The sequence below is a fragment of the Vulpes vulpes genome, chromosome 6 (genome assembly GCF_048418805.1).
Source record: "Vulpes vulpes isolate BD-2025 chromosome 6, VulVul3, whole genome shotgun sequence".
Taxonomy (NCBI): Eukaryota; Metazoa; Chordata; class Mammalia; order Carnivora; family Canidae; genus Vulpes; species Vulpes vulpes.
Window position 1 is genome coordinate 104,540,263 of NC_132785.1, and position 25,290 is coordinate 104,565,552.

The 25,290-nt window shown below is 38.0% G+C and overlaps 1 protein-coding gene across 1 annotated transcript in view; it reads right to left on the bottom strand.

Annotated features, from left to right (window-relative positions):
- The window catches only part of SYNJ2BP (synaptojanin 2 binding protein), a 38,325-nt gene extending 13,591 nt beyond the window's left edge, over nucleotides 1–24,734 (bottom strand). The window contains exons 1-2 of the mRNA XM_026008491.2: nucleotides 24,538–24,734; nucleotides 4,216–4,352 (exon numbers count right to left, since the gene is read on the bottom strand). Of these exons, the coding sequence (XP_025864276.1) occupies nucleotides 4,216–4,352; nucleotides 24,538–24,601 (201 nt within the window). The 5' untranslated portion in view covers nucleotides 24,602–24,734. The remainder of the gene's footprint in view (nucleotides 1–4,215; nucleotides 4,353–24,537) is intronic.
- Nucleotides 24,735–25,290: the final 556 nt, after the last annotated feature.

Genomic DNA, 25,290 nt, shown 5'->3' on the forward strand with positions numbered 1-25,290 from the left:
CTTTCTTTTCTCTCCCTCAAGTAAATAAATAAAATCTTTAAAAAATAAAATTAAGGGGCACCTGGGTGGCTCGGTGGTTGAGCGTCTGCCTTTGGCTCAGGTTGAGATCCCGGGGTCCTGGGATTGAGTCCTACATTGGGCTCCCCCACAGGGAGCCTGCTTTTCCCTCTGCCTGTGTCTCTGCCTCTCTCTCTCTCTGTCTCTGTCTCTCATGAATAAATAAAATATTTTTAAAAAATTAAATTAAAATTAAAAAAATTTTAATTAAAAAAGTTTCTCACCTGTGTGACATTTACTTTTTATTTATATATTTGTTTGTTTGTTTATTTATTTATTTTAGAGAGGCAGAGAGAGACAGAGGGCAAGGAAGAATCTCAAGCAATTTCCACAGCCAGTGTGGAGCCCAATACAGGGCTCAGTCTCACAACTCTGAGATCATGACCTGAGCCAAAATCAAGAGTCAGATGCCTAACCAACTGAGCCACCCAGGTTATCCCAAACTCATTTTCTTTGATGATTAATAATTTTGAATTGCCTCAAGAGCTCTAACTATAGAATAACATCGATATCGATATAAATGCATAAGATGTAAAAAAGGAATGGACTTAATTTAATAAGCATTGACTACTCTGGATATTTTAATTTTTTGCCAAGATCCTGAAATGAATCACAATGAGGGAAGGGGGGCTCTTTTATCATCAGAGTTGAAGAGGAAAAAAAATAGATTATCTAGTTCTAATTAATCAGACCAAACCAAAAAAGTCCGTTATGCTATGACGCATTCACAGAGCAACTAACCTACTGCATACATACTCTGTGCCAGCTACAAGCCTATAGGCGGCGGGGGGGCAGGGGGTGGGTGGTGGTGGGGGGGATCCTAAGCTGGGGATACTGAGCTAGGAGGACAAAGAGCCTCTAGGCATCCTTTGTCTAAAGGATTCCGCATATTCCAATGTCTTTGCAGCCAAGCAGATGAGGGGTTCTGGTGGGTCTTTCCCACTGATTTCTAAGCTATGTGTGAAGGTGAGTGTTTCATTTTTCAAATCATTCCAGAGCACCTGGCATGGTGCTCTGCAGGCTGTCAAGTATAGCAGCTATAAATGCTGAGGACTACTCAGCTCTTTCATTCACCAAGTTAAGAATTACACTTGATGAAAACATGAAATGTGGCTGACTAGTGGCCTGATCTGTGCCATTTTGTTATATAAAGGATTTGGTCAAAAGGGAATATTCATCTATTCAGTGTAATAATTAGCTCACATCACCCTGAACTTCATAAAAATGCAGCATTCACTGAGCATGGACTGTTCTTAACTATCCACCTCCCGTCATTTAGGCAGGCACACAACGGAAATGACAAACCTAAACAGTTTACATTTTTTTCCCCTCAAAAATAAAATCTTTCCCTTGTAACCTATACAAATATTAAATTGCCCTAACCATCACACACAAAATAAACTCTGGGTGAGGAATCTCCATCTCCAGCCCTCATCTCAACTTCAGGTCCTTCTATTAGTAATACCTGTTTTTGTTCTATGGTTGTCAGATGCAATAGGGCCTTAAAAATAATTTATGTTAAAGAAATTTCTTTTCTTCCTTCCCCTCCCATTTTTTTAAGTTTAAACATTCCACAGAGGTCACAAAAAAATGTAATTTAACTTTTAATGAGCAAGAGGGAATTACGTAAATCATGCAATTATTTAGTTTTACTTGAAATTAAGACAAAACATGGGCATCATTTCAAGAGAAATGGAAAGATTAATTTATTAGTCAATACTAACTCATAGGAAATCTAGATCACTAAATAAGATTTGTATTAGTTATCCAAAATGGATGTGCCATTCTTAGTTTGATTATTTAGCAAAAGTTAAAAGAAAGAGCTGGGGCATATTTTACAACATGGAAAAATAGCCTATGTGAAGAGAACAGAAAAACCCATAAAGAATCAAGGAGAATATAAGCTAATAAACAGTTCAGCACCATCATTTTACAGAGACTCTAAAGCCAGTATTAGAGCACTTAGTTAAATCAGAGGGAGAGTGAGTTACAAAGGAGACATAACCATTTAATGGTTAATGCCCAATGAGTTCACTTAAGGAGAGAGTGGAAAAGACGGTGAGAAGGTGAGAGTGGCAGTTATTCTTAGGAAAAGGGTCTAGAAAGAATTATGTTGGAGCAAACTCTTGATAGGGAGACTGGAGTCATAAATAAGATAGCCCTAGAAAGAAAGAAGAGAATATGCTGGCCTTCTCCTCTTGTATATGCTCCATCTTTTCCTCTTCAGTCTTCTTTCTTTCTCTTCCTATCTGTTTTATATTTTTGCCTTTTCTTTGTCAGGCATTTCCTCCCTCTCTTCTTTCCCATACCTTAATTGTCCAAAACATAAACTTGAATCATTCTTTGTTATATGTCCTATATATATTTGTAATATTTAATATATTGTATACGTCCTTGTAATATTTCTCATATTTGTTTTACTTTAATAAAGTAAAATCCTGCTTGGTGTAAATTTCAAGGTGAAGAGAGCAGATTTTTTTGACATTTACTTTTCGCTCCATGGACATCCATCTCCTACCATACCCTCTAAAAAAAAAAAAAAAAAAAAAAAAAAAAAAAAAAACTTGAGTGCCTTCCAATAATTTCTTTTCTCTATGAGGCAATGGTCCACATAAGAAAGGCTGCTCATCTTAGCTTATGTCTAATAAATTCTCTCATACTGAGCTAAATGACATTTTCCCTCCAATTATACCCTCAAAGACTGATTTGTTTTTATATAAAACCATACAAAATATCTATTAATTAACCATGCAACCTTCTGTTTAGACACCTAGTCCTAGCTCCTCATTTACTTCTTAGGAGGCAGTACAGCATACTGATTAAGAGTAGGGGCTCCAAATTCAGACAGATCAGTTTTAGTCCTCTGCCACCTACCAGTTCTGTGACCTTGGGCAAGCTGTTTGACCTCACCAAGACTCAGCTTCCTTAGCAGCAAAGTAGTTATAATAATTGTACTCACCTCATAGGGTTACCACAATATTAAACAAACGTAAAGTTCTCAGCATATTGCTTAGCATATGGTGCTTAAAAACTTCTAACCATTCTCATATAATCTACCCTTTACCAAACCTTTTTCAATAATATGGCTGTCCTCTGAACCCCTATACTTTTCAAATGTAACCCAGGCCCCAGTATTCTGGAGAGAATGTGGTATATGTCACTATAAACTGCATAATTTCTGCCTACATGCTATACCATTAACAACCCACTCTTAAATTTTCCTTAATGTCCCACTCAAGTTGATTTCACGTTTTTAGGAGTTCTCCAGGGAGCTAATATGAAATAATCTACTTGTAAACCTCACAGTATCATTTTGAGATAAAAGGTATTTATCACTGTTTGTATCTTTCAAATTAATAAACAGGATCTAGGAGAAGGTTAATGGTCTGAAAAGAGGCAAAATAGTTGGTGAGAAGGACAAAAATAGGCTATTACTATCCAAGACACTATATTTATATTCTGGATCAGCCAACCTTTATGGGCTTGCCTGAATTTCTTAACTTGTTCATTTGTTAAATATATATTGAGCATTGCAAGGATGTAAAAGGTTAAAAAAAGATCTAGTCCCTGCCCTTGAGGAACTTTTAGAAAAGAATCAAATCAAAGCTCACCATATAGTAAGTGTCTTATTACAAACATTAGCTGAATGAAATGGGAGCACAGTGGACAGATACCCAAATGAGAATGCATTCAAATTTTTCATCTTCATGATGGGTGAGAAGGGATTTGAGTCCAAAAATGAAGCTTAATTTCTACCTTCCTTTTTTGTCTCTTTGGAGTAAAGGAAGACACACATTAATCTTTCAATGAAAGGGAGGTGATAAAGTTTAACTGCAAAATGACAACAATTGTGGGTTTTAAGTCTCTTTCCCCTACATCAGCCCCTCAACCGTTCCTATCCCCTGTTTTTTTAACTTGGTTAAGTAGCTTCACATTCTGGACTGAAGATGCCTTGTCTATCAAGTAAGGAATTATCCTCTTTGCTCTATGTTCGGGCAGGAAAAGGTGACTGATCAAGGTCCCTCCCACCATATTCTACAATCCAGATATTTCCAGATCCAAAAAGGCAGGCAGAAATCTTCCCAAGGAAAGGGCTAAGGGTAAGAACTGGGGTCTAGGGAGCAAGAAACAGTGAAGGAGGCCGAAGCCAGTTCTCACCGAGAGGATCTTATCACCCTCCTGGAGCCGCCCATCCAGGGCCGCAGCCCCATTCTCTTTGATGCGGCTGACGTAGATGCCACTGTCGTTGGAGACATACTGCTGATCTGTCCCACCGACGATGTTGAAGCCCAGCCCTGAGAAAATCATGGAGGAGTTGTGAAGGAGATAGTGATGAAGTAGAAAGGGATTAGAGAAGAAAGAGAAAGAGGAGAGGCCTAGTGAGGAGGGGAGGCTGGTGAGTCAAACTGTGATGTAACTGGTCAATAGACACAGGCAAGGTTAGTGAAGAGGATCATCAACAGAGGTCAAGAGTACCCAGAGTTGCCCACTTAGGCCAGGCAAGATTAAAAATACAAACACAGAGATCAACATAGTCTGTTTAGTATAAAAAGAAAGATCTATATTCTAAACTCAGTGAAAGAATAACAGTGATTCTTATAAGATGTACTTCTGTTCATATTCAATTTTGATTCTGCTGGTGGCATTTAAAGGACCCAATTCTTGACTTTCCTGCTATTAATGTAACAGGGTGAGTTCATAAGAAGCAAATGAACTATCTTTAATTTAGTGGAGGAGAGTTTCCTAATCAAAGTTTCCCCTTCATAGTTCCCTTCTCCCAACATTCAGGACAGTTTGCATATGGAGGTGTTTTGGAAAAAAATGGTCTTAGGAGTTTAATTTATTTTTCTTTTGAGTGTAGGTGTTGGCAGGAATCCTGGGAACTAGAAAGGCAACTGAGGCTTCGTGATAGGACTAAACCACCAAATTTACTTTTTCCTTTTCTATGACCAGTGCAAACAACCATGCATTTGGGTAGTCTGTCAAGTTTTATTCACTGTAGGAAACCAGCTACCCACTGATTAGCAACTCTCCATTCCACCCCCACGCCTAAACCCCTGGCAACCACCCTTCTATTCTTTGCTTCTCTAAGTGACTAATTTAAGTGGGTATAAGATTTCAGTTATACACAATGAATAAGTTCTGGAGATCTGGTGTACAACATGGTGCCTATAGATAACAACAGTGTTATTGTACACTTAAAAATCTATTAAGAGAGTAGATCTCATTTAAGTGTTCTTACCATAACAACAAATTAAAAAAAAAAAGATACTAGTAAAGTGTCATTTCTATGGACCAACCAACCAAGTTGTGAAAAGAATTTCACTATTCAAAAACCATTGTTATAAAGGGAATTTATCTATGCATTAAAAAGAAAAGAAAAAAAAAAGGAACTTCCCTAGGGTTTTCTGTCAGACACTGTAGAATTCATAGCCATAATGCCAAGAGAAAAGAAACAGTTTGAAAATAAAAAACAAAAATCTGGGGGCATAATTAGAAGGAACAGTCATAATCACTAGCTTATTTATTGATTTCAATAGAAAACAGATACTTAAGGAGACATTTGTGGGCTTTCTAAAAAATTCTCCTCATTGATGGGATGAAAGCTTTTGTGTGAAGCTCACAGTATTAACATAAGTACTAGTAAATCAATCTGCAATGTAAGGAAGCACATGGCCAAAGGGAGAGAAGCAGTAGGAAACAACTCATTTAGGTAGCATACCTTGTATAAAGACTATCTAAGCCAGAGAACTAAAATGGTTTAAGATACAAGATAGCAAGAGCTCCTTCTGTAAGCTTCCTTGAAGGGTGGGACATGAATATTTAAGTTACTAAATGGTTTCTCTTAGAACACTCTTTATTTGTATCATAGTGGGTGGGAAGTACTGGAAAGGGGATGGTGGGTAGTTATGAGATAAGACAGAAAGGTGGGTGAAGCTTGATTACTGAAGGCTTTGAAATCACTTCTAAACTGTGGCAAGTTTGAGCAAGGTGGCTGAGAACATCCAGCCTCACAATACTAGCACAAACTATTTGGAGAAAATCCTTCAAATCTAACATCTTCACCAAATGTTACAGATGACTCTGGGGACTTGGGGAATAGGAGACACATGGTAAGTAGCTAAATGCAATACAGTAGTTAGAAAGAGGGGATTCGCTACTGGTTAATGAAAGCTACAGAACAGTGTCTAAAAAGGGAGAGTGGAAGAAATCTTACTGAAATTTTCTATAAACATACAAGTATAGTCTACTCACCTAAAAATCAAATCAAATCAAATAGGCATGTATATAAGGATTGCTACATCAGTTGTAAATGAACTACACCATTTAACACGAAAACTCTGAGAATGACTTGAAGTCTGTTCAGCCAGAACACTTATAGAACTGAACTTACCTATAATTTGAAGCATTACTGAAATAACCAGAGTCACCAAAGCGCTGAGTAGCAGCACTACTGATTCAAACCTGATCAATTACTATGTGTCAAGTACTGTCTTTTGTTCTAAGGAAGACATAAAGCTAACTGGGACAGTCTCTGTTTTAATCACAGAAATTTATCCTTTTCCCTGTCCCTTTCAGATTTTGGAAAAACAAATTAAAGTCTCAAGACCTAGTCACAAATTCAATTCCATAAATGACCAGATATGTGGACTAAAATAAGTCAGTGTACCTCTGATCCTCGGTCTCTTTTTCTGTAACATAAGGATTACAAGTTCTGCCCTCTCTACCTCAAAAGATAATTGCTAGTGTCCAGTAACGTGAAATCTGAAAAAAAAAATCCTTTATGACCTACAAAGTATACACTATAAGAGTAGCTGTCAATCAACATTGGTGCCTGCTAATGCCCCAAGATGGATAGTTTGGCAGAGTTCCCTTCAATTTAAAAGGCATCTCATTTTGGAACAATGTGACCATCCTTTCTATAAGGGTAATATAAGAGGCGCCTAGGTGGCTCAGTCGGATAAGGGTTTGCCTTTGGCTCAGGTCATGATACCAGGGTCCTGGGATCGAGCCCTGCATGGGGCTCCCTGCTTAGCAGAAAGTCTGCTTCCCCATTCCCCCTGCTTGTGGTTTCTCTCTAAAATAAATAAATAAAATATTTAAAAAAGGGGGGGGGGTAATGTAAGAATGTTAATTGCAGCATGTTTTGTGGCAGGGTGGAACTGATGGCAATTTAGGTATCTATCCATTAGGGAATAGAAAAAATATGGTTAAGAGTTAGAATATCTGAAAAACCATATACAAGGTAATAGTTTTAAAATGTAATGTCAATAATACAACAATATCTTCTTATAAATTAGAAACCCATACACACAAAACAGTATACCTACTTACAAAAGATGCATTAGAATGGGTACTTATGGGAGAAAGATACAGGATGAAGTTTAGGGATGAAGGGCAAAAATAAAGCCAGAGGGATCCCTGGGTGGCGCAGCGGTTTGGCGCCTGTCTTTGGCCCAGGGCGCGATCCTGGAGACCGGGGATCGAATCCCATGTCGGGCTCCCAGTGCATGGAGCCTGCTTCTCCCTCTGCCTGTGTCTCTGTCTCTCTCTCTCTCTCTGTGACTATCATAAATAAAAAAAAATAAATAAATAAAAATAAAAAAATAAAAAATAAAGCCAGAGAGAAACCTTGTATGTACTGATGATGACAATGTGTTATGAAGCTAAAGGATATAATTAATTCAGCTATCATTATCTATAATCCAAAAGAGGGGCGAGGGATAAAGAAAAAAAGACTGGGACTCAAATGACTTAAAAAAGTGATTGAATGATGAACGTTGGTTATAATGTGACAATAAGTTTTTTAAATGTAATAAGATTAAAATGGGTGCTTGGTCTTAATTTGGAATTTGCATTTAGAAGTCTAAATGCAAAAAAAGATGGCATAAGAATGACACCACTGTAGGACTGAGAAAGGAAGTTTGTTTTTAGAGCTTTGTAAAGTTAAACAAGAAATGCCTTTTTGTGGACACCCCCCGCCCCCCCCCCCCGCCCCACTCATCTCGAGGTCTAGAGACTTTGAGCTTCCTTATGCCTAAGAACAGTAACAGCAGAAGAACAGTTAATATTTATTGAGCATTTAATATAGGTATTAGTTTTGTGTTTTACATATGTTATCACATCTAATCTTCTCAATGAACATGTGAAATGATTATTACTCACATTTTACAGATGAATTTGAAGATGAGGCAAGAGATGAAGTAATTGTACAAAAGGTCACACAGCTCTTCAAAAAGCCAAGACAGTTAAGTCAGGATAGTTGATTCCTGAGGTGTGAATTTTAAACCATTTTGCCATACTTTATCTTTGTAGGAAATAGAAACAACTGCTTTAGGAAAAGAAGTCTGGGGGGTGCCTGGGTGGCTAGTCAGTTCAATGTCTGCCTTTGGCTCAGGTCATGATCTCAGGGTCCTGGGACTGAGCCTAGCAGCGGGTTCTGTGCTCTGCTCGGAAGGGAGTCTGCTTCTCCCTCTCCCTCTGCCCCCACTCGTGCTCTCTTTCTCTCTCTCTCTCAAATAAAATCTTAAAAAAGAAGAAAGAAGAAAGAAAGAAAGAAAGAAAGAAAGAAAGAAAGAAAGAAAGAAAGAAAGAAAGAAAGAAAGAAAGACAGCTAAGCAAGGCTGCCTATCTTGAGAGTCAACCTGCCTATGTTGGAATAACCATTGTAGAACAGTTTCCAAGAATATGTTATTACAGAGGAAGAACCGGTCATTCTGGAGGTCTGTCACCTTACTCAGAGTCCCTATTGGTTACTTTCAGGCAAGAGAAGGAAAAACTCTTCATGTATTTTAGATTTTTGTCTATAAAATCTAAAAGTTATAAAGTAAAAAAACAAAAAACAAAAAAACCCAAAAAACCCAAAACCAACAATGTTTAGCCATATTATTCTGGAAACAATTCTAGACATAATTAAAATGAAACAAAACAGTCCATTAACACCAACAATGGTAGCCCCTTGTTGAATTATGAATACCTGACTGACAAACACCCTATTTCCCCCCATCAACCTGCAGGTTTCTCTATCCCAAGAAAATCTCAATTTTCCCTAGGTGTCAATCAAACTCGTTTGTTTGCTTAATGGTAAAATATACGTAACATAAAATTTAACTTTTTAGCCATTTTTAAGTGTATAATTCAGCAGCATTAAGTACATGCACAATGTTGTACAACCATCACCACTAACCAGATCTACACTCTTTTCATCATCCCAAACAAATATTCTGTACACACTGGACTGTAACTCCTCCCTCCTCTTCACCCTTGGTAACTTTATGTCTCTAGGAGTTTGCCTATTCTATATACTGTATATAAGTGGAATCTTACAATATTTGTTCTTTTGTGACTTGCTTTTTTTCACTTAGCATAGTATCTTCCAGGTTCACTTATGTTGTAACATGTATCAGAATTTCATTCCTTTTACAAGTTAAATAATAATCCATTGTATGTACATGCCACATTTTGTGTATCCAGTCATCTATCAATGGACATTTGGTTGTTTCCACATTTTGGCTATTGTGAATAATGCTATGAACACTGGTGTAGAAGTATCTGTTTTGAGTCCCTGCTTTCAATTCTTTTGGGCAATTATTAGGAACTGAATTGCTGGATCACATGGCAATTTTTTTGATAATTTAAGGAATTATTCAACTGTTTCCCTGAACAGCTGCATCATTTTACATTCCAACAAGCAATGCCCAGGGTTCCAATTTCTCCATATCCTCACCAATACTATTTATCTTTGCTTGTCTTCTAGAGAAAAGTCATTCTAGTGGATGTGAAGTAGTATGTCGTTATGGTTTTGATTTCACTTCCCTAAGGCCAGTGATATTGAATATATTTTCTTGAGTTTACTGGCCATTTGAATATCATCTCTGGAGAAACATCCTCCAAGACCTTCACTTATTTTGAATTGTTTTGTTGTTGTTGAGTTGTTAAGAGTTCTTTATATTCTGGATATTAATCCATTATCACATGTAAGATTTGCGAATATCTCTCATTCTGTGTATCTTTAAATATCTTTAGTGTCTTTGGATGCACAAAATTTTTAATTTTTGGTAAAACCCAAATTATTTTTTTCTTTTGTTGCCTGTGAATTTGATGTTATATTCAAAAAATCAACAAACCAGGACGCCTGGCTGGGTTAATGGTTGAGCGTCTGCCTTTGGCTTGGGGCATGATCCTGGAGTTCCAGGATTGAGATCCTGGGATCACACCCTGAGCCAAAGGCAGACGCTCAACTGCTGAGCCACCCAGGCATCCCTATAAGTGTTATTGTATTTGATGCTTTTGTATATGGATTTACTTAATTTCCTTTTCATATTGTTTATTGTTAATGTATAGAAACTAAACTGATTTTGTGTGTTGAGTTTGTATCCTGCAACTTTGCTGAATTTGTTATAAATTCTAACAAGTTTTGTTTGTGGAACCTTTAGAGTTTACTACATGTAAGATTATGTTATTTGTGAATAGAGACAATTTTACTTCTTCCTTTTTAATCAGTATACCTTCTCTTGCCTAATCATTTTGGTTAGAACTTTTAATATCATGTTGAACAGAAATGGTGAAAGAAGACACCTTTGTTTTGTTCCTGATCTTAGCTTTCACGCTTACATAAGTAAGTATGATGTTAGCTATGGATTCTGCATACATGGCCTTTATCATATTGAGGAAGTTCCCTCCCATTCCTACTTTGTTTTTAACAAGGAATATCTCCAAATGCTTTTTCTGTATCTGCTGAGATGATCATGTTAGTTTTTCCTTCATTCTATTAATGTAATTACACCGAGTGATTTTCTTTCACTGTATCTTCTGCATTCATGGAGTAAATCCCATTTTGTCATAGCATATATTTCTCTTAATGTGTTGTTGAATTACAACAGTGTAGCTCGATGATCACCCTTAGTAGTCCACATGGAGGCAATTTCTGATCACAACCACAGGAAGTACAACCCAAGCAGAACCTACTAGCTTCACTGAGTTGATGAAATGGGGATTAAAGTTTGAAGACGGTGAGGTCGCTGAAAGCTGCAGGGCAAAGTTCTGCAAAAGAGGAATGTACGCAGAAAAAGAGATCCAGGTATCAGCATGAGTCTTTACCCAATACTGGCCCATGTGTGTGTTGAGTCAAACTCCACAAAGCCAGAAAAACAAAAACTAGGAATTTGTATGCTGAATAAGTCTCAGAGTTCACAAAGTGTAGGGAGATTTTCAAGTTCTGTCCAGCCAGAACGGAAATCTTCAATGGTTCCCTTAAAAATTCTGTGGACACTAAGAGCATACCTCATTTGTAGAGCTGAAATATACCTAAAGTAAATGCTACTTTAGAGCAAGAAAAGGTTATAAACAGGACTTCAGGAGGTCAAATTCATCTACAAGTTACTTAACTGTCTGCTAAACAAAGTTTAACATTATAACATTAACAATGGTAATGTAATAAAACAAAATACAGATATGCAACAATATAATAATATTCACAACATTCAGAATCTAATTAAAAATTAACATGCTAAGAAGCAAGAAAACATGAACCATAATCAAGAGAAAAATCAGTCATTAGAAACAAAGCCAGAAATAATAAAGGATGAAATGGGCAGACAAGGATGTTTAAAAGGCTACTGTAGCTATGTGAAGATAAAAGTCAGACATAATGACAAAATGGAAGATTTTTTTCAAGTCTTAATCTACTGAGTTGATTTTTGTATATGGTATAAAATAGCAGTTGTTTCATTCTTTTTTTTTTTTTTTTCAGTTGTTTCATTCTTATGCTTGTTTGCATGTCTTTGCATTCTGTCTAGTTTTCCTAACACCATTTTTGAAGAGACTATCCTTTCCCTATTGTATATTCTTAGTCCCTCTGTCATTAACTAATTGACCATACATGCATGGGTTTATTCCTGGGTTCTCTATTCTGTTCCATTGATGTAATGTATGAAAATGGAAGATTAAAAAAAAAAAGAAGAAAGAAACTTACAGGTTTGAAAATTACAATGTCTGAAAGGAAAAATATACTTGATGTGATTAACAGCAGATTTGATACCACAGAGGAAAAGATCAATGAATCTGAAGACTTAGAAGGGAAACCACAGTAACATGTAGGATAACGGCAATACATAACTGGAGTTCCAGAAGAAGAGGAAAAAAGGAAACAAAAAATATTCAAAAACCACAATTGGCTTGGGTGCCTGGGTGCTTCAGTCAGTTAAGTATCTGCCTTTGGCTCAAGTCATGATCCCAGGGTCCTGGGATAGAACCCCACATCAGGCTTCCTAATCAGTGGGAGCCTGCTTTTCCCTCTTTCCACTTGTGTTCTCCGTCATTAGCTCTGCTCTATGAAAAACAAAAACAAAAACAAACAAAAAAACACAACTGTCTCAAATCTGCAAAAAATATACACAAACAGATCCAAGAAGCTCAACTAACTCCAATTAGAATAAACACACACACACACACACAAAACCCCAGCAAAGTATATCATAACCACATTCTTCAAAACCAAATATAAAGAGAATCTTAAAAGGAGTCAAAGGAAAAAAGGACACATGAGTACTAAGTTGCAAAGATGAGAGTGACAATAGTCTTCTCAGAAACTATACATGCCGTAAGGCATGAAACATCATCTTTAAAAAGCTAAAAGAAAAATAAAGATCAACTTAGAATTTTATATCCAATGAATATAGCATTCAAAAAGAACAGCAAAATAAATATTTTTTAGAAAAACAAAAGTTGCGAGAATTTGTCACAAGATCCATACTATGATAAATGTTACATCTTTCAAGCAAAAGCGAAATAATATTGAATAGAAACTGGATCATATAAAGGAATGAATACTACCAGAAATCATGAATACATGGGTAAATACAATTTAAAATGAAAGGGAAGGACATAGATACACTAAACAGCTGGATGGGCCCTTTAAATATAAAAAGCAGACTTCAGAAGACGGAATAGGGATAAGAAGGACAATTCCTAAAGAAAAAGGAGTCAATTTATCAAGATGACATTAAAGCATTAAATCTGAATGAACACAAATAACAGAAATTAAATATTTATGGAGCAAACACAAGGCAAATAAAAAAATGACAGTTCTAAGTTTCAACACTTCTCTCCCTATAATTGATAGAACAAGTAAACAGAAAAATCAGTAAAAATACACTTGAGCAACACTAAGAACCAACCTGACCTAATTTATCTTTTACAGAACAAAACACCCAAAAACTATGGAATAAACATTCCTTTCTAATGTATAGGTAATATTCACAAAGATTGACCATAGACTGCTCCATAAGTCTCTGTCTCGATAAATTTCAATAGACTTAAATTAGAAATCAGCAAAAATAATGGTTTCTTTTATTGGGCTGCCGTAAAAATAAATAACATGGACTACATAGTTGAAATTTCTTTTCTGGAAGCTTGGGAAGTCTGAAACCAAAGAACCGGGGATCCCTGGGTGGCTCAGCGGTTTAGCATCTGCCTTGGGCCCAGGGCCTGATCCTGGAGTCCCGGGATCAAGTCCCACATCGGGCTCCCTGCATGGAGCCTGCTTTTCCCCCTGCCTGTGTCACTGCCTCTCTCTGTCTCTCATGAATAAATAAATAAAATCTTAAAATAATAATAATAAAAATAAAATAAATAATAAAACCAAAGTACCAACAAGACAATTTCATGCTTAGGCCTCCTCTTGACTTATAGGTGGCCACCATCTCACTATGTGCTTCTTTGTGCATGTGCAGAGAGAGAGAGGAATTCTCTGGGTTTCTATAAGGACACTAATTCTACAGGATGGATCAAAGCCCCATCCTTAACTTCTTTTAACTTTAATCACTTCTATAAAGGCCTTATCTCTAAATATAGTCACACTGAGGGTTAAGGCTTCACATATGAATTTGGGGGTGGGGCAGGGGGACACAAACATTCAGTTCATAACAGTAAGATATTGTGGGATGCCTGGGTGGCTCAGTGGTTGGGCAGCTGCCTTGGCTCAAGGCGTGATCCTGGGATTCGGAATCGAGTTCCCATTGGGCTCCTTGTGGGGAGCCGCTTCTCCCTCTGCCTGTGTCTTTGCCTCTCTCTCTCTGTGTGTGTCTCTCATGAATAAATAAAGTCTTAGAAAGAAAAACCCAAACAAGATATTGAAAAAAAAATCCCTCAATGTTTGGTAAACAACCCATGAGTAAAAGATTAAACTATAAGGGAAAATAAAAAACACTGTAGTTGAATGACAAAGACAATGAAATCACAGTGTATTAAAAATTGTGGGATAAAAAAAAAAAAAAAAAAAAAAAAAATTTGTGGGATGTAGCCAAAGGAACAGTTAGAGGAAAATTTGTAGCTTTACATACTCACAGAATTAAAAAAAAAAGTCCAATTTCTAACTTAAGAAGCTAGGAAAAGGGCAGCCCAGGTGGCTCAGTGGTTTAACGCCACCTTCGGCCCAGGGTGTGGTTCTGGAGACCCAGGATGGGTCCCATGTTGGGCTCCCTGCATGGAGCCTACTTGTCCCTCTGCCAGTGTCTGTGTCTCTCTCTCTGTGTGTCTCTCGTGAATAAATAAATAAAATATTTATTTTTTAAAAAGCTAGAAAAAGAAGACTAAGATCAATCTTCCTTTTTTCCTCTTCTTCTGGAACTCCAGTTATGTACTGCCATTATCCTACAGGTTACTGTGGTTTCCCTTCTAGGTCTTCAGGTTCATTGATCTTAGTCTTCTAAGGACTAAAGGAAGTAAAAAAAGAAAATAATACAGTGAAAAAAATTTAACAGAGCCAAAGGACAGTTCTTTAAAGGATTAATAAGGTTGATGAACTGGTAGCAAGACTAATCCAGCATATGTAATTTATGAATTACCAATTTCAGGAATACAAAATGGATTATTACTATATATCCTAAAGATATTAAAATAAGAGAATATCATGAATAATAATGGTATTTTCAATAAAATGGGAGAATTCTTTTTTTTTTTTAAAGATTTTATTTATTTATTCATGAGAGACGCACAGAGAGAGAGGGGCAGAGACACAGGCAGAGGGAGAAGCAGGCTCCATGCAGAGAGCCCGACGTGGGACTCGATCCAGGGTCTCCAGGATAATGTCCTGGGCCAAAGGCCACGCTAAACCGCTGAGCCACCCAGTCTGCCCAAATGGGAGAATTCTTTAAAAAAAAAAAAAAAAAGAAAATCACAAATTATCAAAACTGACTCAAGAAGAAACAGAATATTTGAATATCCTCATATCTATTAAAAATATCTCCAACCATGTTAAAGATACTGAATTTACAATAAAAAATATTCCCACAAAGACTACTTCAGGCCTAGAATATTACACTAGTATATATAGCAAACATTTAAGGAAGAAATAATTCCCTTATGCAAAAAAAAAAAAAAAAAATCCACGATAAGTTTCTCAGCCCATTTTATGAGAATAAGATAACCTTGATACTAAGGAGGTGAGGGGGTGGGGAGTGAAATAGGTGATGGGAATTAAGGAGTGCATCTGTCCTGATGAGCACTGGGTGTTATATAGAATTATTGAATCACTATACTGTAGACCTGAAACTAATATTCTATAGTATGTTAACTATACTAGAATTAAAATTAAAAAAATGTTTTTTAAAGATATTATTTATTTGAGAGAGAGTACACATGAGAGCATGAGCAGGGGGAAGAGCTGAGGAAGCTCGACTCAGGGCTCGATCCCAGGACCCTGGGATCATGACTTAAGCTGAAGGCAGCTGCCTAACTGAGTCACCCAGGCACCCCTAAAAATTATTTAATTAATAACTACTACTTCCCTGTTTTTTACCCTTACACACACAGCTGTTCCATATCTCCATGACTGTCTTCTTCCATTTACCTGGAAACATACTTCACTGTAATTACATGTTTAATGATCTCTTCACCCTACTACAATAATTAGTTCCAATTATGAATAAACTGCTATAAACATTTGTGCACAGGTAACTGGCTTTTGTTCATTTTTATGTCTCCTGTGCCCATACAGCACCTCCTAATTATACAGACCTCAGCCTGTGTCAAGTGACTGTTAATGTCATTGGAAATAACACCCAGGCCAGGAACTCCTAACATTTCTAGTTCTGAGGAAATCTAGCAAGGTTTAAAAATGTCTCTGTAAGACTCTAGTAAGCTTTTTCATAACCCTAAAAAAGGCGGCACAAAAGAAAAAGAAAAATATAGAAGGGAAAGGCCAATGATTTTAAAATTCCTATGGCACAGGTCACTCTGCCTTTCCTGGATGACTTACCTCCTATCTTGCTGAAGTCTATTCTCCACATAGCAGAGGTAATGGTAGGCACCATTTAAGCACTTTAAATGAATTGAGTTATCTTTTGGTAAAATGCTTAGAACAGTGCCTGGTACAGAGTCTGTTATATAAAAGTATTTGTAAAACAAAGAAATTCATTTAAGTCTCTTAACAACTCCAAGAGTAGGTTCGAGTAATACTCTCATCTAAGGAAAATGAGGCATATAGAAAGAAGTGTGGTAACTTACCTAAGGTCACACAGCTAATAACTCTGCATTCTGGCTCTTAATCACTATGCTCTGCTGCTCACTGAAATTATATTAAAATTCAATTCTCTTCTGTATCCACAGTATCTAGCAAAAAAACCCTTGCCCTATAGTCGCTGCTCAATAAATATGTGTGGATTTAAAGAATGAAAGAATGATTCAAATGTGTGACTCAAGAGATGAAAAGACTAAGTATATTTTCATTCAAAACTATTATATGCTCTACAGAAATCCTCTGGTGCAAAGATAAAATATGTCACTTGTTCTTTGCTACCTCTTCCACAAGACATGAACAAGTAAATATCTATTAACAAATAGAAAGAGGGAAAAATCTTTAACACTGAAGGAACAAAAAGATGGTGTAACAACCCAAAAACATGCTATGCCCATATCACAATGCTCCACCTCCTGGGAGCAACAAAGAATATGGCTTCCCAAAGATGGTTCAGGCAGTACCTGCCAGGATGTATACGTGGACCTCTTTTTATTACTCTGTAAAAGAAGATTCAAAGTAAAGGAAGCATTGCCAAGTGAGTCACTCAAAACAGAGTGCAAAGGACATTGAGGAAGTAGGCCCTATGCTCCTCTCTGGTTTCAATTCTCAGAATACCATGAATTTTTGACTTTTGTCAATTGGATAAATCCTTCTACTGTGGACAAGAGAGGTAATATGGGCAGCCCGGGTGGCTCAGCGGTTTGGTGCCACCTTCAGCCCAGGGCTGGGTCCTGGAGACCCAGGATCGAGTCCCACATCGGGCTACCTGCACGGAGCCTGCTTCTTCCTCTGCCTGTGTCTCTGCTTTTCTGTCTCTCATTAATAGATAAATAAAATCTTTAAAAAAAAAAAAAAAGCAAGATATAATGTAACACCCGTTAGTTAAATAGCCAATCCTGCACTAATCAGTTTAAATTCTGCCAGCACCATAATTTTTTCAAAACAAGTTATGTGACCTTGTGGTTTTTACCTTTATAAGCCTGTACTCCCGGCTCACAATCCAGGGCACATTATCAATTTCGGTTGACCGTATCTCCCAGTGAAACCCCAAATAAGCATTTTGGTTGCTTTATAGCCCCCTCGTTTTGATTGACAGCTCCCCAACTTTTCTCTGAAATATTTATGTAAATATCTTTAATCTCTCATTCCATTATAAACCTTTGTTCAAACACTGAATGTATAGGCCAGGTCTCTACTGGATGTCTCCATTTGCTCCTTTGCTTTCAAAATGTTTCAATCTCTTCATTTTTACATCATATTACAATCTGTACCCTCCCCCACTGCCCTCTTTTAGACTTTCTCTTACTTTACTGCTTCTTGCCCCAAATATGGTAATCTGCACATTGTAGCAGGCATGGACATACCATAGTTTTGTTAAGGGGAGAATGATATTATCTAATTTATTTCTGAAACATTTCCTAAAGACATTTAATATGGTCTCAAGTCTTCTGTCTGATTCTACAAGGGATAGAACATATCTTATGAAGGATCATCACTATTTTGGTTTTTCTACCTTTTTTTTTTTAAGATTTTATTTATTTATTCATGAGAGACATACACACAGAGAGAGGCAGAGATACAAGCAGAGGGAGAAGCAGGCTCCCTGCAGGGAGCTGGATGTGGGACTCTATCCTGGGACTCCAGGATCATACCCTGGGCTGAAGTCAAGCGCTAAACTGCTAAGCCACCCAGGTGTCCCAGTTTTTCTACCTCTTGAAGGTACTTGGCATATGCCTTTCATAATTAATAATTACCCTTCTATTCTCCTAACTGTAAAATTCTTAAAAATAGGGATCTTTTAGTCTTTATTTTAGCATATATAATTCCTAATCATAGTGTAGGCACGTAGTAAACACTAAATGAATGTTTTTAAAAACAGCTTCCCTTTATTTCTGAGTCCTGAAACCAAGTTTGTTCCTATTCTATCATCTTGGATCTTTTTTCCTCAATAAGCAATTCTGTATTTATTCAGTCTTTGGTGACCTTCCTGCCTAGTCACATGGATTTAAAAAAATGTTTCTATAGTTCAGCATCTATCAGCTTGCCTTTCTACTTCTCCAAAGTAATTTCTAGATGTCTTACTTTACAGTTATTCTTGGAAAAAAAATTTTTTTTATTCTTGGAAAAATATTAACAAGAATGATCCTTGAAGCAATCTTTAGAGACTAGTATAAAACACTCCTCTCAATCTCAATCTATCTACATTCTCCTACCAATCTATCCCAGATTTTATAGCTATACTGTCTCCTTGCTCCTTGAATTTTAGCTTCCTATGCATTATAATACCTTATGTTCAAATTCATTCTTTCTTTCTTAAAGTTAGTGGAGAGCCCTGTTTGACTTTTTGAAAGCTGAAATAGACCATGTTACTAATTCTCTTTACTTACAACATTCTATTATATTTTTCTGACATTTTATCAGTTTTCTTAGTCATTTCATGAACACTTACCCACCACTTTGTGTCATACCAAGCAAGGCATTAGGAAAACAGAAGATGAAGTATGTATCTTTTGAATTAGAAGAGCTCAGAGTGAAGTAGAAGGGGAGAAAACACAAGTAAGGAAGCAAATATAGAAATAAACACTAAGGGATATGCACAGAGTCCAGCTGGAACATAAAGAGAATAAAAACTTTGTATGATGATTCAGAACCTGGGTTTTTAAGTCATACAGACTTGAATCTGATCCTTAGCTCTACCTGTCAAAGAACCGTGTGACCTAAGAGTCAAGGTTTTCCCATTTTTAAAATGGGATAATAACCATTTCATCTGTTCCTTGTTGAGAGTACATGAAACAAAGTGCTTAGTATGACAATACACGATAAGCACTCAATAAATGGTGTATGATATTCATTAACAAGGGGGCAGCTAGCCTATAAGGCTTCCTGGAGGAGGTAACTCTTGAATTCAGTCATAATCAACGAACAGGAAGGGGAAGGAATCAAAACGGAACCTTAGAGAAAAGTTAAGTTTCCACTCTAGCATTAAAACTTTTCATAATCCAGTCTCAAAGTACCTCAGCAACCTCATCTCCCTTAACTCTCCTAAAAGAAGGCTCCTTTCCATCTAGGCTGGTATACTCACTGACCTCAGAATATGCTTTACTAATTTTCCCTTTACTATTACTGCCTAGGCCATACCCTTCTCTATGCCTGGCACTGGTCTACAGACTATCTATAAGACCAACATAAATTCTACCTTTTTTTTTTTTTTTTAAAGATTTATTTATTTATTCATGAGAGACACACAGAGAGAGGCAGAGACATAGGCAGAAGGAGAAGCAGGCTCCTCAAAGGGAGCCCGATAGAGACTCGAACCCAGGACCTCGGGATCATGACCTCAACCACCCAAAAGCCCCAAATTCTACCTTCTTATAATTGAGGAGTCTGGCCCTTATCAATGGCTCCATTCTTTGAACTTTTCCAGCACAAGGTCAGATTAACACACACCCCACCACATTTCTTCTGCCCTCTGACAACATACACACTCATCATAGTCCTTAACCATCCTCTGCACTGAGATTTCACTTTTCACATGTGAATGTAATGTCTCCACTGGAATGTAAATTCCATGAGGGTAAGACTTTATGCAAGCAAGAGAAAACAGGACAAAGATAGCGCACCTTAGTGTCAGATCTATTTGGTACGTGAGGGAACAGTTCAGAAAACTCTTAGCAACAGTGTCAAGGTCAAATGCAAAGCACATGACCAATCTGTAGAGACTTAAATGCTTGGACTTAATATGGTTTCTTGTTTTTAGGTTCTTACCTTGATATGCCCTCAGCTCTATCAACAGCTAACTATAAAAACTTTCCACTGTGGACTATGCTAGTCATTTAAGATGCCTCAAATCCTTAAGGCATGATATACGCAAATAAAGATCAGGAGAAAGGCTGGCAACAACTCCTTAGAAATGGCTACTTTAATGGAAGGTACTATATGGAATAGTAGAATCAACAGATCTATGTTAAACTTACTGGCTTTAAAACTTGGATAGGGATCCCTGGGTGGCGCAGCGGTTTGGCGCCTGCCTTTGGCCAGGGCGCGATCCTGGAGACCCGGGATCGAATCCCACATCAGGCTCCCGGTGCATGGAGCCTGCTTCTTCCTCCGCCTGTGTCTCTGCCTCTCTCTCTCTCTCTCTGTGACTGACTATCATAAATAAAATAAAATTTAAAAAAAAAAAAAAACTTGGATAAATCCCTAACGTCTCTGAGAGATCATTTTCTCATCTATAATGTGGATGAATCACTTAAGCACTCAAGGTTGCTGTGAAAATGAAATGAGTTAATATATAAAGTAACTAGCACAGTACCAGAAATATAATACCCTTCTAATTATTCATTATTAAAACATCAAACTAATCCACAATTCTCTGCAAAAATGAAAAAAAAAATAGGGATTCTCTTCCCTCTTTAAAGATATCAGGAGCAACCTGCCGAAACCCATTGAGGCCTCAGTCTTGAACAAGGAATCTTAATTCTAATATCCAGTGGATCAGAGGGTTGTCTTTATGGTCAATCACTACCTGTTATGGGGGAAGGGAGGATAGTAGGAGGGGAGAGGGGAAGGGCTGGAGGGGGGGCTCCTAGGTTAGATTCTTGTGATACTTGTTAGAGTAACCGGGTCTTTTCAAAATTAAGAACACTTAATTTGATAAAGGACAATGTGGGAGGCTGAGAGACTGCAACCAAGCTGAACACCCATAGAAAGTAAAAAGAGCAATGGTGTTCCATAAAGGATAAAAGGTGAATTCTTCAAACCTTTGAAACCATTTAAAATTGTGACCACCACCTCTTCAGATCACCCACTGTTAGTCCAAAATGGCAGGAGTTATAACATAACATGCGAGATGGACCAAAAAAATAATAAATTCTTAGAAGTGGAAGACACTTCCAAAGTCATCCAGCCTAAGTGTTGCCTTAAACAGTTGAGGAGGTAGGAATGGGAGAGATGCCAAGCTACATGCCAAGTCTCTTTCTGCCTCACCAGATACTCACTTCCCCTAAGATTTCGTTTTCTCCCTTGAAGTAAGCATGATCACACAGAACAAGCTAACTTACCTTGCAAAATGGGCCCAAACATTGAAAATACCTCAAGACTCTTGCCCTTGATAGAACACTGGCACAAAAGTGCAGAATATGCATTTTTTGCTGTTACCTGATTAAACTATCAGGTCTCTGCATAGGAAGTTGTACATACAGAGTGACAATGTTGCCTACAAACAGAAATACATATTTATAACTAGTGGCTTTTCATAGTTCTTCTACAGGACAAAAGATCTCTATGAGCCTACCAAAGTTACTAGAAGTTTCTGGTGGTGATAAATGACTTCTTTCCTCTGTGTGTTCATGATGACACAGTAAAGAAAAGCTGAATTAGAATGTGAGACTTCTTACAACATACCAAATAACTAGCTCTGAGAGGTGACAGAAACTTGAAACATTCTCTTGATAACTGAAGCAACCAAACATCAAATGACTGTTTTATCCCAGTTCAATCCTAAATTTGTGACTCTATTCTCCTAAACTCTTAAATTTATCAACTTATATGAGTAAGACATGAAAATACTTAGGAAAATTAAAGGAGTCACCTGGTAAATAAATATTCATTGTGAATAAACATACATATACTATAGAAACTAAACTACTTTTGAGGGAAATATATTAACTAGACGTAATTACTCTTTTTAATTAGTCCCTTGAAGTTTGTCCTAACTCAAATGATTCAGAAAAATGTCAACACTAAGAACTTTAGGTTTCAAATATCAGCAGGATCAGAAATTTTGGAGAATAGTGAGCTGAACATTAGTCAACCCTACTATGCAAACTCCAGAAAAGGTGAAGTGATATTACACTGAACTTTAAAAATATATTCAGTGACTTGAACACCCAAGATAATATCAGAGTTCTGCTCTGCTGTGGATGCCACAGCAAAAGAACTATGTCAAAGTACATTAAATTCTTAGGAGACACGAATCAAATCCCAAATCACATCAAGGCAGCTAATATAATAATTAGGGATACTGAGGCTATAGAGGAAAAAGATAAAACAGGAGCAGAACAACTAGATGTCTTTAAATACTTGCAGGATAATCAGAAAAGGAACTAGCATTGTTTTAACTGGCCCTAGGAACAAGAATCAGTGGATGAACAGTACAAGAATGCAGATTTGGCTTAACAATACTTTTCCATATTAGCCTCAGAAGTCAATAAATATGAAGAGTGAGAGGAGAGGGGCACCTGGGTGGCTCAGTCGGTTGAGCGTCTGCCTTTAGCTCAGGGCATGATCCCAGGGTCCTGGGATTGACCCGTCTGTCGAGCTCCCTGCTCATCAAAGTCTTTTTCTCCTTTTGGTTCTGCCTGCTTGTGCTCTTTCTTTCAAATAAATAAATAAAATCTTAAAAAAAAAAAAAAAAGAGGAGAAATTCACATAAAGTAGGAAAAAGGAATCAAAAAAACTGGGCATACTGAATGAGCGTTCAACAAACATTTAGGTGCTCCTCTGAAGCAGGACATTAAGTCATGCAGATTAGAATGAATTACATCCATAAGTGAAGCTGACTTCCAATCTTCTATGACAAGAAAAAAGGCAAAGTATGGATGATTCTGAAAGGTATATTTTATGAAGAACAGTCTCTAAGTGGTATTCAAGATATTGCACAATTACACATGAGACAAGATGATGGACCGTTCTAGTAAACGGTAATGGAGCCAAAAGGAGCAGAGATTTATGGAAACAATTCAGAACTAGAGCTCATGGTACTTGATGACTCTTGGAATAACAGTATTTAGCAGGATTTTTGTGCTAATCTAGCTATTCATCTATTAATAACAACAACAATGGAAGCAAACACACAGTGCCATCTAGGGTGTCAGGCAATGTTCTGAATGTTTTACATAGATTAACTCATTTCATTCTCATAACCCTATGAAATATATTCTATTATCACGCACATTTTAACGGATGAGAAACTAAGGCTTAGGTTCTATCAGAAGAGTTAGGCAGACAACCGATGTCAAAGTTCTATTAAGAGGTTAGATACCGGATGGATCTACATAATCCCGGAGCCAAAGCTCTTAATCAGTAGACAGCTGTAAGGGGAGGCAACAAAACCCAAGGCAGGCTGCATATAATGCGTTAAGAGCCCAGTGGAGTGAGAGCGTTGGCGGAAACACAGGGGTTTGAGGAGAAAGATGACTGAAAGCTAAGTAAGGATTTAGCGGTATCAGAATCACAGGACGTGCTTGTATTGAAAAAAAAAGAAGAAAAAAAAAAGAGAAGAAACAACTCAAACAAACAAAACCTCCATTGAATCCAATTTCCTAAGAGATGGGACCTAGGAAATTTTTTTTTTTTTTAAAAGCAAAAGCATAACCGAGAAACCTTGGGTAATTTTGAAGCCCAAGTAAGCTTTAAAAAGTGCTGTGGCAGATCTCTAAGATTTCTTAGCGTTTTAGCATTCCAGTCGACACTCTAAATGAATTTCCCAAAAAATGAAAAGAAGGAGGGGAGAGATTCCAGCAGTTAAAACAAAAAACAAAACAAAACAAAAAAACGGCCATGCGTTTACAGTCAACACCGTGTACGCTCCCATTTTTTTTACTAAACAGGTCCTCACGGGAACAGGGATAAAAAACAAGCAACGGAAGGAGGGGTGTGGTGTTAAAAAGCAGGCTTGGGGCAGAACTTTCTGGTACAATTTGCCCGCCAAGGAAAACCTCCCTGACTATAAATACATGTGACAATCCGACTGAAAAATGAGGTGGATTCCTCAGATCCGGGTCCGGCTAACGAAGGATGCCAATATGGTCTTGTACGTGCTCAAAGCGTCGCAGGGAACCTCCAGGCTGGGGCCTGTCCGCTCCAAGGCCAAACCAACGGGGGCTCAGCAGAGGAGGTTGTCTGCTCTGCAATTACAACCTCAAGCACCCTGCTCCCGGAGACCACCTGTGCGCACGTACCCGAGGGTCCCCTCGTAAGATTGATTTCCTCCTCAGTGACCAAGTAATCCACTCTTCCGTTCATGTCTCACCGCTCGGCCGGCTCCGCGCCCGGGTCGGCTGGGACTCGCGCAGGTGAAGGTGAACCAATCTCTGCGCGCCACCCGAGGCACAACGCTTTCGGTTTCAGCAGCCCGCGGACCGGAAGAGGAAGGCGGGCGCGCTGGGAGCGCGGGGCATGCTGGGAGTCGTGGTTCGGGCGGCCAGCCCGCCATCTTTACCTCGCCCGGGTCCGCGCCGCCAGCTCTGAGGTGAGCGAAGAGCCGCTTGCCGTCCTCCTATACCGTCGGGAGTGGGCGTCGTCGAGGTCACTCAGTTGATATTGGCGAGGAGAAATTAAACATAAAATCTCCTGACATCTTAGAAAATCGCTACAAACCTGGGTGTGGGGTGTGGGGGGTGGGAAATAAGTTCTGTTACTCAGTCATCCTGAGACCCCAGTGGGAGGGGCGTGCCAGGCGTTGCCGCTAATGCGACTGCCGAGAACGAAGTAGCCGGGCAGGCACCGTCCGTGCGATGCGCGTTCTCGTGTAAGAGTTTGCTGTATTCGTTCTTCGGTAAGTCACCCCTGTAGTGGCCACCCGCTTTGTTAGTGAATTGCCGTGATCCAAAAGAAAAATAAAACTATGACAAGCAGGTACTTAAAAGCTTGGAGCAAGACGCTGAGGCGGTTAACTCCTACGGGTGAGGGGAGACGGGCACTATCTTCCTTGA